Source organism: Acinonyx jubatus, chromosome B3 (assembly GCF_027475565.1).
Source record: "Acinonyx jubatus isolate Ajub_Pintada_27869175 chromosome B3, VMU_Ajub_asm_v1.0, whole genome shotgun sequence".
Classification (NCBI taxonomy): domain Eukaryota; kingdom Metazoa; phylum Chordata; class Mammalia; order Carnivora; family Felidae; genus Acinonyx; species Acinonyx jubatus.
This window is the reverse complement of record NC_069386.1, coordinates 11,831,964-11,847,851: the sequence shown is the minus strand read 5'-3', so window position 1 is coordinate 11,847,851 and position 15,888 is coordinate 11,831,964. Positions and strand designations below refer to the sequence as shown.

The 15,888-nt window shown below is 50.7% G+C and overlaps 1 protein-coding gene and 1 long non-coding RNA gene across 3 annotated transcripts in view; one reads left to right on the top strand and one right to left on the bottom strand.

The window, feature by feature from the left end:
- The window catches only part of LOC113601933 (uncharacterized), a 257,395-nt gene extending 255,480 nt beyond the window's left edge, over window positions 1-1,915 (bottom strand). For both annotated transcript variants that reach the window (XR_008298986.1, XR_008298985.1), the window contains exon 1: window positions 1,715-1,915. This is a non-coding gene — a long non-coding RNA (uncharacterized LOC113601933). The remainder of the gene's footprint in view (window positions 1-1,714) is intronic.
- Window positions 1,053-15,888, top strand: part of RGMA (repulsive guidance molecule BMP co-receptor a) — a 47,318-nt gene continuing 32,482 nt past the window's right edge. Inside the window, exon 1 of the mRNA XM_027067974.2 lies at window positions 1,053-1,351. Coding sequence (XP_026923775.1) covers window positions 1,338-1,351 — 14 coding nt within the window. The 5' untranslated portion in view covers window positions 1,053-1,337. The remainder of the gene's footprint in view (window positions 1,352-15,888) is intronic.

Genomic DNA, 15,888 nt, shown 5'->3' with positions numbered 1-15,888 from the left:
AAGTTCTCATATCAAAATCCAAGGCAGTTTGTTTTCTGTACGAACGGGAAGGTCATAACCCTGTCTGAAACGCACTGGCAAAAATCTCTCTAACCGTGCAATGCTAATTTGGGCGTGAGCTGTGTGTTGAGGCTGACTTCATGGCCCAGATGGGGTTTCAGATTCGCACATGGCGATTGGGTGGCTCTCTACCGTGGCACTGCAAGGGTCTCTCCCTGGACTCCGGAAGCCTCCGGAGATTTACCGCTGTTCTCGCCAGTGCGTGCCTGCGTTGCCGCAGGGTGAAACATCCTTTTGAAAAGCCCGTGAGAATCCACTTGCAGTCTGTGCGTTTGCCTGTAAGAGCGCAGGGCAGGGACTGGAAGGAAGCACAGAGGAGCCCACACTGACCCGAGGTTACCCCTGGGGAGCTGCTGCAGTGGGGAGGGGATATGACACGGCCTGCTTTTCACTCTAGATATGCCCGAGTGGTGTAAAACTGTACACAAGAACGTGTTTGTGTATTGCACATTGAATGCATACGTATGCATTTTTTAAAAGAAAAAGCTTAGCCTAACATCTCAATAGAACAAAGGTGCGTCTCCGCAGAGAGAAGCGTTTCTTCTGGATGTGACGGTCTATTCCAGAAACCTCAGAGCAACTCCCCCGCTGACCGGCACAGAGCTGAGGGTGGAAAACGTGCATTCCGCAGCATCCCCGAGGGAAATTCGGAAAGTTGGAGGCGCCTCGAGGGTCGCCGCACTTGCCGCCCGCGCCCCCCTTACCGGTGCATTCCCGCAAGCCTTGACTTTACCGCGTGCGCACCCCCCACCCACCCAGCGGGTGCGGGTGCCGCTGCCGGAGGGTGCGGCCGCTGCCGGGGCGGGGCCAGCCGAGCACGCGCCCCCACCTCCTCTCCCGCCCGCGCTCGCCCCCCGCCCGCGCCCGGGGCGCCCGGCCCGCCCCCTCCCCTAGCGCGCAAACGAACCTCTCGACGCCGCGCGCGGCGGCGGCGGCGGCGGCGGCGGGCGGGGGCCGGGCGAGGGAGGGGGCGGGCCCGAGCAGCCCCGACTCCGCAGTTGTCTCCCGAGCGCGGGCTGCGCCGCCCGAGCCGCTGGGCTGGGGAAGCGCGAGCGGTTGGCTCCCGGGCCGGCTCCTCCAGGCGCTCGCAGGCATGCAGCCCGGGAGCAGGCGGCGCGCCCCGGGCCGGTGCTGAGCCGGCCGGGGCGGCGGGGACCAGCGCCTGCTGAGCCCCTCCCACCTTGCCCCGGGGCCCGCGAGCTGCGCTCCGGAACCCCCTCTTCGCCCGCAGCCCCTCCAGCGCCACCCCCCCCACCCCCCGCGGGCCGCAGGGGCTCATGCAGCCGCCAAGGTAAGCGCGGGCCGGGAGCGGGGCGGACCCGGCCCTGACATCCCCGAGGCGCCGCCGGCACTTGCGGGTCCTCTCCAGCCCCGCGTCTCTTCTTGCTCCCGTCTTGTCCGCAGTTGGAGCTTTGCTGCGCCTCGATCGCTTTAGCTTTTGGCAGCAGTAAAGTTTTTGTGGTTTAGTATTTGCTCTTTTTTCCTAAAATGCTCTCCCCGGGCAGTCGACAGCGCGCGTGCTTGGACAGACCCGGCGAGCGTCTCTTCCACCGTGCGCGGGCTGGGAGCTCCCTTTCTCCGGCGCGGTCACCGCCCGGCCCGCGCACCCGCACCCTGGGATGTCCCGCCGTGAACCCCCATTGGCCCGACTCACCCGGGTCCCCCTCCTCCAGCTCCGCGCCTGGCTGCCTAGGCCAGCTGCAGAGCCGCGGGACAAGCGCCGGCCCCCGGGGGGTAGGGGGGGCGTCGGTGCTGCACCTTCTGGGCTCGGGTCCCAGCGGTCCTTTGAACTGGGAGCATCTGTATGCAGGAAGGTGCGGGACTTGGGTTCAGTGCTAAGGGATCGGACTCCCGAGTGGCCCCGGCGTTCCTAAGTGGAGGGGTGGGCCCGACGGGCGGGGCACAGAGACGATTCCGCGCCCGGCTCGAGCCGTGGCTCACGCCGGAGAACTAGCTGAAACAGGGGGACAGGTGTATTTAGGGGGAGGACCGACGTGTGTCGGAGCGGGGGGGCGGGGAGGGGCTCTCAGTTGCAATTCTTGATTGCATCCTGTTAATGTAATTGCATTAGATTTGCTCCGGGGCAGAATCAATTCCCCCAAATTGAGATTTTTAATGGGAGCCTGCGAGTTGCTATTATGTATGTGGTTTCGGAAGGCGTTGGGTTGTATTTATTTTACAATTCGGGTGTCTCGAGGGCGGAGTAGGGGAAATCGCGCCATCTAGCGGAAATGGTAAGCCGCGCGTTCCTTTTCGCCGCGAAGTTGGGTGTTTTCAAAGTACGGGACCCCAGCGCCAGGTAGAGAGGGGGCTGAGTCCTCCTAGGAAGGGTGGTTATCCTAGTTATCCGTGTGTCTACAGTCTGCGTGAGCGGGAGCGCCCCGACACCCCCAGCTCAGTGCGCCAAGCTCAAGGGACAGAATTACAGGTTGTACCGAGTGGCAGGCTGGCACCTCGAGATCTGTCACCTTCTCCATCTGGCTTTAGGGTCCTCCAGCAAAAACAGAAAATGTTACCTTCCGGTAGGTGGACACCCATTGTTCGGGCATCAGTCGCGGGGGGGGGGGCGGGGGAACATGCGCGCAACTTGCTCTTCTCCAGGACGTCACAGAGGAGTGATTTGTCAGGCGAATCTCAAGCCATGACCCCTAGGAAAGAGATTGACCGAGGACAGCTGAAGAAGTGGGAAAGGGCCTCTTGCAGATCAGGCCAGAATAGCATTTTTTTTTTACACATACAAAGGGCTTCTGAAAGTTCCACTGCTGCAGCAGATGACAAGCAGGCCCCCTTTACAAGGGATGTGATCTCCTGGGAACAACAGGGAATTACTTTGCTGCGTGACCAGCAGAGCGGACAAAGGCTCTGGGTGGAGCACCCACACACCCAGGCGGGCTCCGCGTTCTCTGTGGCTCGTCTTTGCTGCCACCTTACAGGCCAGAGGATATTAGCCACGCGAGCTGGCTTCTCCCTATTCTAAAGGATAGGTTGGTTCCTTGTAGAACAGCACGGTGGTGCCCCTGGGGTGAAGACCCTTGCCCCCTTGAGATCCTCTTTGTGGTGGTGATGGGGAGGAAGGTCCCAGATTCCTTCCGTTTTTAATAAAAATAAATTTTTTCTTACATTTTATTTATTTTTGATAGAGAGACAGAGGACAAGTGGGGGAGGGGCAGAGAGCGAAGGAGACACAGAACCCGAAGCAGGCTCCAAGCTCCGAGTTGTCAGCACAGAGCCCGACGCGGGGCTCCAACTCACAAACGGCGAGATCATGACCTGAGCCGAAGTCGGACACTTAACCGACTGAGCCACCCAGGCACCCCAATAGAATTTTTTTTAACATTTATTTATTTTTGAGAGACAGAGCGTGAGTATGAGCAGGGGAGGGGCAGAGAGAGAGGGAGACACAGAATCGGAAGCAGGCTCCAGGCTCCGAGCTGTCAGCACAGAGCTGGATGCAGGGCTCGAACCCACGAACCATGAGATCGTGACCTGAGCCGAAGTCGAAAGCTTAACCGAGGGAGCCACCCAAGCACCTCCCAGGTTCCTTTTAACAAGAGCCCTGCCCCTCCCTTTTCCCTTCCAGGTGAAAGACAGGTGCTTACATTCTAAATAGACATGTAGAGTGGTAGGTGGCGTTTCTGCCTCCCCCCATGCTGTCTCTCCCTTTGCAGGCGTTTATTTAATAACCAGATTTGTGACAGAAAGGGTCTTGCAGTGACCTGGCATCTTATTCAAGGCGGGCTTCTCTGACCTTTGCTAAGAAACGCCTTACAAGGTGTGACTGCTGCCTCCCCAGTGTGTGTGATCATACAGAGTGGAGCCATCAGAGGCTCCTATTTATTACGACCCTTGGCCCGGCCCTTCGGCCAGCCACCCCATGTGGGGCCAAATACAGGAACTCTTAGATGAAGATGCAGAATAAAATGATAGGTACTGAGCATCCCTGACATTGGGACAGGAAGTTTTTTCCAGCCATTGTTGTAGTGATGCTCACCAGACCAGTGATGGCGTCTAGATCTTGCTAGAGAAATGGATGTCCAGAGAAGTATAGCCCAGGTTCTGCGGGTTTAAAGTGCTTTTTTCCCTTCAACCTTGCTACCAAATGAATTAAATTCAAGCATTTGCTTTTCTCACGTGTGGTCCCCAAATTCAGTCATGCCTTAGGAGGTATGATCACCGATCTCTTGAGAAATCTGCCATCCAGGGAAGATTGGATATCCCCAAGTGAAACAGAGCATAAACAAACTAGGATTACCAGAAACCAGTGCAGGCTCATGTGAATCTGTTAGTTCTGTGAAATGAAAAGGCACTACTCTGTAAAGATCATTGTTCTAGAACCTGACTTATAATAACCCAAAGGTAAGTTCAAATAACTTTTCAGCATCATTGGTGTTTCTGTGGCTCTTTCGGAGGATGGTTTCGCTTTTCAAACAACATGCATCGTTTATTCATTCAACAGACTTAACATAAATTTAACCCGAAGAAGGAAGGCTCCAGACTCTCCCACCTGCCTGGTATCCAGCCCTATTCAAAGGACAGACTCCTGTTTTCCTAATTTTGACCCAACGGCAGTGCATTTTCAGCCTCTTTTCCTTTCACAGCAACAGAGTTAGGACAGAGCAATGAACAGGGCAGTGGAAAAACTAAGGACTGTCTCACCCGAGTGTGCATACACAGTCAGGCAGAAGTCGGTCTTCTTGGTGACAAATAAACATCTTTTAAAAGGATCCCTGGTTTCTTAGCCAGGTGTGACCTATGAGTAGAAAACACAGCATCAGGATGCCTGGGTGGCTCAGTCAGTTAAGTGTCCGACTTCCGCTCAGGTCATGATCTCATGGTTCATGGGTTCGACCCCCGCGTTGGGCTCTGTGCTGATATCTCAGAGCCTGGAGCCTGCTTCGTATCCTCTGTCCCCCCTCTCTCTGCCCCTCCCCACTCACGTGTTCTCTCTCTCTCTCTCTCTCTCTCTCATTCTCTCTCCCCAAATAAATAAACTTTACAGGGAAAAAAATGCAGTATCATATTAGAGCCTAGGGGTCGAGGCAAGAATGCCTACTGAGTGAGATGTGAAATCTTTTATAATTCTAAGGGCAGTAAGAAGAGGAAATTTTGAAACTTGGGCAGAAATTAACAAAGCAAATGCAAATATCTTTTATAGCCTCATTTAAAAAATTTCAAGGCACTTCTACTTGATGGACGTAAAAATGCCCTACGTACTTACTTGACCTGTAAAATTATATCCAGATTACTACAGTAAAGAACTAAACTGTAGCAAACAGTGTTTATGCAGAAAAAAATTATAGAACTACTGCTTGAGTTTACTTCGTGTCCTCCAGTTGTTTGTTTAAAGCAAACCATGAGGTGAAGAACTTTCTAGAATCAAGACACTAGATTTGCCGGAGTCTGGAAATCTGGAAAAACTTGAAAACAAAAGCTTCTGTCATCTGTCTGGTAGACCAAGGCCAATTCCTGTAGATTCTGTGTCCTCCACAGGGCATAGCGGAGATCAGCAGATAGGAGTGAAAAATGCCCTAAAACTTACTGATTAGCATCTGTGAGGCATTGCTTAGTAATTACCAGCCCTTGTGGCTGCCACTTTGTATGTTTCATTTTTCCATCTTCGGGAACTCTCCCACTCCGGGTCTTTGCCTGGTTGACAGCAACATTTTGGCTCGTTTCCTGGTAATGCTCAGCTCTTGTGCCCTCGTGAGCAGAGATACTCTGGCCAAGTCCTCGATAAGAGTCTCAGTACGGTTATTTTATTCTTAGTATGCTGTTCCTCTGAAGATGGACACAGACCATTTTTTTCATCCTCTTTTGGAGTTGTGAGGACTTCTCTCCCTGATGACTTTTTGAAATGAGATTAGGTGGAAATGCACAAACGTACAACGACTTGCCCCAGTGGCCTCCTGAACATTCGTGTGTAAGCCTTGTCGGCCACAACGCAGACGCTCTACCTCAGAGTTCAGTCTCCTCCTAGTTTTTGATACGTTTCACTGATCCGTACCACGTGGATCTCTTCCCTCCAGTCGGCTGTTTAAAAACCATGATACCTTGGGGCGCATGGGTGGCTCAGTCAGTTAAGCATCCACTTCCGCTTAGGTCATCATCTCATGGATTGTGACTTTGAGTTCCCCCGTGGGGCTCTGTGCTGACAGCTCGGGGCCTGGAGCCTGCTTCAGATTCTACGTCCCCCTCTCTCTCTGCCCCTCCCCCACTCATTCTCGTTCTCTCTCTCTCTCAAATATAAGTAAACATTGAAAAACAATTTTTTAAACCATAATACCGCATTGTTCCACACACTTCCACAAAGCTTTATCCTCTGTCAGAGTCTGATCCTCTTGTGAGATCCCAAGATATTGCTAGTTACCCCCCTGCCGGGATGCTGTTTCACTGGCTCTCAAAGAGGCTTGCTCAGAAGACATCTGCTGGGCAAAAGTGACTTCGAAATTTGCTGCCAGTGCCCATGTTCAGCTCCTGACACTGACACTGGCATCCTGGAGAACGGATTGCCCTCATAAGAATATGTCCCCTGGGTACGGAGACTTTAGGCTACTCCGTGGTGTTAGGGTCTCTGCAGCCGTTTGCTTTGGCCACGTGGCCTGTGGGGATCTTAAATTGACCAGAGTCCCCTCGTGCGAGGGCATGCCCTAGATAGCAGCCACAGAGTCCCAAGCAAATGGAACTCCTGATGACTTCCCCCACGGCCCCCGTGATAAACCATCTCCCCCACCTCCCAGGCCTTTCTCTTTATGCACCCCTTAGAAAAGACCCCCATGGGGCTCCACAGAAGCCCACTCTTTTGGTCTGAATTGACCGATCTAGCCTCAGCACAGAAACCCTCAAACGCTCTACCGTGGACCCTAATAAAGGCATGAGCCCCAGTCCTGCCTCTCTCCCTGCACCCTCCCTTGACCACCCCACGTGGCCCCTCAAGGTATGCGGCATGCTTTGTCTAGATCTGTGAATAATAAACGTCTCCATTTTAGTTTCTCCTGTGGTCTGTCGTTGAACTGTGTCTCACCTCCTGTGCCCCACTTGACGAGGGTTCATTTGACAGATTCATACCAGAAAAGCACATGGAAATGCGTATCCCCCCCCCCCCCCCCACAGAGCCATAAACGCTGTAGGGTTTCCTCAACCCAGTTGGGAGCTTGGAAACAATACGATTTTACGTGGGTTTGGAAATTTGGGTGTGCACTTTCATTTACATTTAATTTAATATCCGTTATGGAAAGCGGTAGAGTATAAATAATAAATAGACTTTTTAAATGCAATTGCATTTTCCCAGATGGGCTTCCATTTATGCAAGAGAGGCAAAACAGCAAGAAATATAGGGCGTAGAGGCCAGGCTTACCTGTAGACATTATGAGGTTCACGATGGCATCCCTTCACAGGTCCGGACCCACCAGTAACCCCCCCCCACTGCTAAGTTTGCTAGGTCATTTTGCCTCAGAACAAGGGAATCACGGGACATTAATTTATGGCGCTTCATGTCCTTTTGTGCCGCTAAAATAGTCTGGTACTCAGAATACTGACTTCAAAATCGCTTACCTTCCTGTCCTGAAGCACACGAATTCGGCTTTGTATCTTCACGTAGCTCAAGAGCATATGGTAAGGAAAAGCCAATGCCACCCTTTTCTCTGCTGTGAGGGTTTTAGCTTGCTTTTATTTTCCTCTGCTAAGAGCATGTTAAGAAAGGAGATCCCTGGGGTGCCTGGGGCGCTCAGTCGGTTGAGCGTCCGACTTCAGCTCAGGTCATGATCTCGCGGTCTGTGGGTTCGAGCCCCGCGTCGGGCTCTGTGCTGACAGCTCAGAGCCCGGGGCCTGTTTCGGATTCTGTGTCTCCCTCTTCCTCTGACCCTCCCCTGTTCATGCTCTCTCTCTCTCTCTCTGTCTCAAAACTAAATAAATGTTAAAAAAAAAAGAAAAAAGAAAGAAGATCCCTAAAGTCCACGTGTCTGATTTCTTTATGTGTAAATGGATGCTATTGGCAGAATCTACAGACTTCAGGCCTAGTTAGAAATATATTTACCTCCCCTGAGCCTGAGCCAGGAGTCAATGAGGACAAAGCAAACCCAAGCCAAGATGGCGCCCAAGCCCTGCCTTTCTGGGTCAGTGACCGATCTCTAGGGGCAGGAGCCCGCCCGGCTTTGAATTGGAGACACGGTCTGAATGGCTTATTATCTGAAGGGACTGCAATGAATTGAGACTATAGATAGTTTTATCGAAATATCCTGTTGTGTAATATTTACCTGTCATTCAGGGGCTACATCCAAGTAAGCACTCTATGAAAACTTGCCCCCCAAATACCATTTAGTATCCTAAAGAAAGAAAAGGAATTCTGTAACTCTTTCAACTTCCTAAATCTTTAAAGGGGAGGGGGAGATTGTTCAGGCAAATTGTTCTTTTCTGAAAACATTTTGAAAATTTTGTTTCTGGAAGACGGCGTATCTCCAGACATACTCTCATTTAACACATGACCCACTATTCTATAAATGGAGCATGTTATTTGACCAACAGAAAAAAGTAAATGCCAGGTGAAGATGAGAAGAGATGTGAAGCAGCTGTAGTTTGGTGGGGAAACACTGAACTTGGCATCACAAGGCCAGGTTCTGAGGCTCTCCCTGCCCTCGCTATTCTTAGTGACCTTGGACAAATCACTTAATCTCCCAGAGTTTCGGTGCCCTCGTTTGTGTAATGGAGACAACTGTGCCTGCCACACAGTTGAGATGACTCAACGGTTATGTGAGAGACTTTGTGTTTTAGTGGTTGCTCAACAGAACTTGTGTATAGCTAGTAATGCACTTAGAACCCACCCAGGAGTCAAGGTTATCCAAGAGTGCTTGGGGGATTCTGCAGATTTCACCCCAGTCCCCACATGTACGAAGACTCTAGCAGAATCGGGTGCACAGTAGACACTCTGTTATAATCCAAACAATGGTTCCTGTCCGTGATGTTGTCAGCTACTTAGCAGCACTTACTCTGTGCCAGGCATCTGTCCTAAGTGGTCTGTCTATATTGTGTCAACTCATTTACGTCCTCACAAGAACCCTCTGCGGGAGCTAAAGCTTATCCCCACTTAACAGATGTAAAGGGTCGGTGTTCAGACGGCATGTTCTTAGCCAGAAGGCTGTATTGACTCTCTCACGTCCAAGTGAAGCCTCCAACAAATGTAAAAAAAGAAAACAACGGTGGAGGAGGAGGCTGTCACATAAAGCAACACATTTGTTCTTGCTTCTGCATTGGCGCTCGTCCCCACCTCCCATCATCCAGGGATCTTCGGTATTTCGGCTTTGCATTAGCCATTCTAAACAGTTTTGAATTTGATGAATAACTTGGTTATCTGTTCCTATTGCTAAATGTCTATGGTATTTGTGCTTGGCACCAAATTGTTCATTAATCCAAATACTCCAGCCTTCTGCTGGTGGAGAGAGAGAGAGAGACAGACTCCCTGTCAGTTCAGACAGTTGCCATTTGGTGAATAAATGGTTCCAAGCTGGTTATTCTCCCCAGTACTTTCTGGAATGGGGAGAAGTAAACACTGGGTGGTCTGTTCTCCATTACAGGAACCTGGTGTTTCTTGGTATGAGTACCCAAAAGTTTCCTTAAAACAAGAGGTTATTACATGTTCGGAAGGCATGGTTTCAGGTGCAGGGTAGAATTGCTGGGGATTATAGCTGAAGAATTTGCTCAGCCACGTTTTTACTTGGGGAACCCAGAAATGTGACAGAGGAGGCCCCAGAACGGTTCCTTGGAGTCAGGTGTAGGCAAAGCCAGTTAGTTACAGAGCTAACACCAGTTGACCGGATCCTTAGAGACCCCTCCTGGGCGGCCAGGCCACAGTTCTGCAGATTGCAATTGCGTCTGAGCGTCCAGAAACAGGACAGAACATTCAGGGGCCACAAAGTTAGAGGTGGAGCCACGCCAAATGCCCCGTCTCTCTCTTTCCCCAGATCCACCGCAATGTCTAGAAAGCCTCAATCTCGACGCTGACAATTAAGCACTTCACAAATGCTATCATTTTCATACTGGCTTTGTGGGCAGAAGAATTTGTAAGCTGTAGACCAGATGGTGGGTGTGCCCCAGAGTCACAGTCCCGAGACCCAATAGGAAGCGAGACTTTCGTAGGTGACACTCCAGTTACACACTGGTTTGTAATCCCTGCAGGGAGAAGTGGGAGACGGATCAAAAGAAAAAGTGTTGGCTTCTCCAAGCGTTTCCTGAGAAACTCAGAAGTCAAGAAAGAGAGGCGAGGAAAGGCAGAGGGGCTGCTCAAATCCAAAGACCATGGAAATGCACCGCCAGAAACTGTTAGCAGGTGATCAGGAGGGCTCCAGCCCAGCCTGGGTTAGGCAGAGACGACACAGAGGGAGTCTGAGCGAGAAGAGGCAGAGGGAAGACGTGACATCGCTGAGCCTGGGAAGGAGTTGGTGAGCTCAGCAGAGGTAGCGTGACAGCCGTGAGTCGCCCAAACCCCACTCTGCCACCCAGCCAGCTGGGTGACCTCAGACAGGTTACCGACCTTCTGCAGTGTAAGTGGGGGTAGATGTGAGTTGTCTGACTTCCCAATGACAGGGGACGGAATAAGCATCTTTAAACGGGAATTGAAGTCCAGGAAGAGGAAAGGATACAATCTGTTTGTACGTACATCCATCAATCCTCCTTGGCTGGTGATCTCACTTCTCTGATTGCTTAGCTCCTACCACGATGGGGGAGTTCACAGCACTATTTAACAGGAAATACCTACTGGGAGAGAGCAGTCAGAAGGTTGCTAATCGTTCTTGGCGAAATGATAACGAATGAGCTAGGCTGATTGATTTTATATGTGCTTACATGCACATGGAAATATCTGGAAGGGTGCACACGAAACTGTTAATAGTTATTGCCTCCAGGGAGAGTCACCTAATTTCATTTGACAGGAAGTTGATTTGTTTGGATCATGTGCCTACATTGCTGTTTGAATTTTTTTACGAAATTTGATGCTAGACAGAAGGAAATGGAAAGCCCAGAAAATTTGTTCCTTCTAGCATTTTCTTTAAAAAAAAAAAAAAAATCCCTGGTATATCTTCCCAGCACAGTGACTGTGCCCATGCCTACCATCAGGGGTGAGTTTCTGGGAGGTTCTAAGGGGGGCACTCCATACCGATGTCCCAAGCCCAGCCAGTTCTCCAGGCTCTGTTCCCGAAACTGGAATCATGAGTGGAAATGCTAGCCCATGGGACAGTCTGTGTAGATTCCTAACAGGCGGAAGTTTGACAGAAGGTGTTCCAGACAGGGTGAAGCTGATGGCAATGTGGATGTCACCAATCTTTGCCGTCGGTGGTCCTGTTTGTTAAGGAAGTTACTGACAGAGACTCCCCCCGCCCCCGCACACCAACTCTGAGACACTCACCCGTTCTGTAAAGGCCCTAGTTGATGTGCAGTAAGGATGACAGGGAATCGATGCAGGGCTCTCAGCTCCTGAGACACGGAGAAACCGCATCAACACCCATCTCAGAGTTCTGAGCACATTGTAGCGGAAATCGTTTGTCTCTACACCTGACTGCTCCCCTGGGCTGCCAGGAGGGGGCCAGGACTGTCTGTTGCTCATCTGAGAATCCCCAACCACCGCCCCCCCCAATCCCAGAGCTGAGTGTTCCAGTACTTGGTGAGTGCTCCTTGAGTGAGTAAAACAGAAACACAATAAATAAATAAAAAGAATCGCCCTTGTGTGGGGGAAGACAGTGTTACTGATCTGATCATGTACATTTAAAGCCATGTCCAAGGGGCGCCTGGGTGGCGCAGTCGGTTAAGCGTCCGACTTCAGCCAGGTCACGATCTCGCGGTCCGTGAGTTCGAGCCCCACGTCAGGCTCTGGGCTGATGGCTCAGAGCCTGGAACCTGTTTCCGATTCTGTGTCTCCCTCTCTCTCTGCCCCTCCCCCATTCATGCTCTGTCTCTCTCTGTCCCAAAAATAAGTAAACGTTGAAAAAATAAATAAATAAATAAAGCCATGTCCAAGAGCAAATAAAATCTGCTCATGTATGAAAGTCATAAGAAAGAATCCAAAGAAAAAGTGAGATACTTCTTCAGTTCCTAAAGAGAGCTGTTGGAATGTCAGGAAATTGTATTTCAAAACACCACTAAAATATTGGAGTACAATCTCTCCATTTTATTTACCAAGAATAAGCATCCCTCGTGGTGAGGGAGGCAGCGCAGAAGCACACGGAGAGGAAAGGAAGCCTGCAGCAGAAGCGAAGAAAACAAGATGGGCCAAAGAAGGAGGACACTAAGACATTCTGAGATCTACAGGGAAGGGGTCCCTCCCTGCCAGAGTCTGAGACTCACAAATGCTTGGGAAGAAGAGAAGCAAAGAGAGGCCGTCTCCTAAATCGTCATGGAAACAGGTCAAGGAAACTCTATGGCCACCAACCCCCAACCATCTGGACAGAGCGGAGCAGGGGTAATTAAAGATGGCAGCCACGTCCTGGTGGCCAGAATGCGCACTGAGCTTCCACACCGGGCCTGCGCCCAAGGGCATACAACCCTGGTCTCCCTGCCCACAAAGGGAGCCCACCCATCTAGGAAGGGGCCCTTTTCATAGCCACTTTGTGGAACATATACTAAAAAAGTAATATCACCAGGCACGTTTTAAAGTCCCAATGAACTGGACAGAGCACAACACACTTCCTGAAAAGAGAACATGAAACCGGAGAAATCTATTAGCATTCTTTGAGGAGGTAGAAACAGGCCCGGAGACGAGGGAGAAACCCAGGGATGAATTATGTTTAGACTTTCAAAATTCCTTCCGACTAAGTTCCACCCCGGGGGTCATTCGCAATAGTTAAGTCGCTCCAGAATGTGCCGGGTGGGGAAGGTGGGGGGAATCACCACAGATTGGAACTGTCCTCAGAGACAGGAAACAAAAGATGGGATAATCAGGTACTTTTCTGGATGAAGAATTATAAACCGTGGGGATCCCCAAGGATCTCTGGTGTTCCCAGACTTAGCTTAAATGTCCATAGATCATCTGAAGGAGCGAATGCTCAGATGCTTCCAGGCCTGTGGATGAATTGAAGGGTCCGGAGACAGATGGAAAAACAAATAGTGGATAAGCTGGAGGACAAGCTTACGAGTTAGCAAGCAAATGCATATTTAAGCTTCGGGGGGTGGGGGGGGAGGCCTCAGTTGGATATGGGAGAACATATCCAAATCATAGCAAAATGGACTCTGTCCAGTCTGTTGATAGCCCCAAAATGGGATCTTGGGGGTCTTTGCAAAATGTTTGTGGGATAACGATCGTGCAGGACCCAGTGTTCAGAAGGTGCTAAAATGCTTTCAGAAATGGCATTGGGAGCTAAGCCAAAGATAGGATTCTCCCTGGGCTGTACCCAAACCTGGCGGTTTTACGACTTTGCCCTAGAGAAAAATACCGCAGAACTGTAGAAAGGTTAAGTAATCACCCAGGTAGAAGACTTCCCTGAGAAGCTGGGCTGCTTTGTTCTTTAAGAGCTTTAGGGTGGAAAGATGAAACCCCAAAGATGATATGGTCAAAGTCTATAAAACTTTGGAAGTTACCGTGATGAGAAAACCAACTTTAGTTTTTCTGAGTTGCTGCGTTTTACATTATGAGAACCCTGCTGTGGACATTCAGGTAAGGACTCAAGTTTAGGGGTCCTGCCTTAAGCTCCTGCTTTGCCAGGGTACCTTTTGAAATAACCCTTAGAGTTGAGCCTGAAGAAGAGTTAGTGACCTTCACCTCCACCCCCTTATATATAAGTGCCTGCCACCCCACCGTCTGTCTCCTGTTCACGATCTGGGATGAGGGAATGCCCCTGGCCTGGCCCACTGTGCACCCCACCATCCCACTCTTTCTGGGGCCTGTATGCAATACATCTCACGACTCTAATTCTTTTTGTACATTATTGAAACTACACCTTCGATCAAAATGACTTTATGGGTTTCACTTGCCCAAAGCGGGGAGCTTGGGTGCTGAGGGAACTCCCTGCCTGCCGACCCCATGGGGGTGCTTTTGCCTCCCCACTCAGCCAATCATAAACTGCATATTCTTTTTTTTTTTTTTAGTGTTTATTTACTTTGAGAGAGAAAGAGAGCGTGAGTGGGGGAGAGGCAGAGAGAGAGGGAGACACAGAATCCAAAGCAGACTCCAGGCTCTGAGCTATCAGCACACAGCCTGAAGCAGGGCTCGAACCCATGAACCGTGAGGTCATGACCTGAGCCAAAGTCAGACACTTGACTGTTTAACCGACTGGGCCACCCAGGCGCTCCTTTAATATGCATATTCTTAATGCAACACACCAGCTCCGGCTGCTCAGCACTGTTACAGAGAGAGTGAACAAGGTCTAGCTCATCAAACCCCAGACCCACGGGAGCCCTTGAAGTTTGAAGTAGGAACTTGAGATTACGTTTTATTTCAATTAAAGAGGAGTGGGTCCCCCCCCCCTCAGTTGTAGGCAAAACCAACCGAGCTCCTCAAGACTTGGTATAAGCAAAATCTGTTCAAAGGTAGGGGGTGGAGGCAATGGGAGTAGACCCAAGAAGTTCTTCCAGTAAATGAATGAGTTGGGAGCCATTGATGACATATCCCTGGACTTGTGAGGTTGGCGAAAATACTTCTTGGGACCAGTGCTGGGCCATCAGCTTCCTCCTTGTTACGAGTCTGTGCACACAAGTGAGAGAAACCTAAATCAAACCAGTTTCGGCAAAATGAGGAACTCTCTTGTCTCCCGTAGCTGGACCAGGGAGGAGGAGCTACAGGGAGAGTGGCATGGGGAGCCCTGAAAATCTCCAACCGTCCCAGAAAAGCTCACCAGATAAAATGCGATTTTAGTAAAAACAGCACGCTAACTCTGCAGACACATCCTCCGCCTGCAACACTCATCAACACTGGCCTTCACATCAGATTGCTACCCGCAGACTCATCATGTAGGGATCAGAGACCAGGATGTGGCTCCCCCATAGCAACAATCTCAGGACAGATTCTGATTGGTCAGCTTGGGTTATGTGCCAGTCACCACTTTATTGAAAGTACTTGTTAGGTTCTCTGCCTTGCCTTGACTTTAAATCCAAGAGGATAAACTGATCGACTCAGCCTGAGTATCAATGTGCACCCAGGGTTGATGAAGCGTGATGCAACTTACAAACCTAGCGAATCCCTACACATGAGTCACCTGGGAGAGCTCATCAAAAATGCTGATGCCCAGGCTGTACTCAGGGATGCAGATTCAGCTGCTCTGGAATGGGTCCTGGGCAGTACTGGTTAGCCCCCACAGTGGTCTCCCAAAAGAATACATCTCTCCTCTTCTTGAGACCTCAGGTGGGGCTTCCAGCTGCGATAAACATGGACACCTTCTCAGAGCCTGTGCTGGCCATTCTCGAGCGTTCTCAGGCTCCTGTTCTGTCTTTCTGCAGCCTAGTCTCCTCCTACAGCCATCCTCAAGCTTTCCAGCCCCTCAGGCAGGCCACACCTTGGTACATGTTATACTGAATGTTCCTTCCGCCTGGAATCCTTGTCCTGCCCCCCCTCCCTCGCCCACCATCTCCCCCGGCACTCTCCCACACTGGGAGAAACTTCCCTCCCCACCCTGCACCTGGGTCTGGGCTGGAGGCCCCTGGCGCCTGTGTTCTGTGTCTCTGCTGTCAGAGTCTGTGTTATGCTTTATTGAAAGTGATTGTTAAGTTATCTGTCTAGCCTTGACTTTAAGCCCAGTGCGGACTTGCATCACTGGAATTAATGGCACATGGAGCACATCAGGCATGGGCTTGGTGTGTTCCATTCTACAGTTTATTAGCCAATAATTGGGTGAGTACTTAACTGCACTCAGCCTC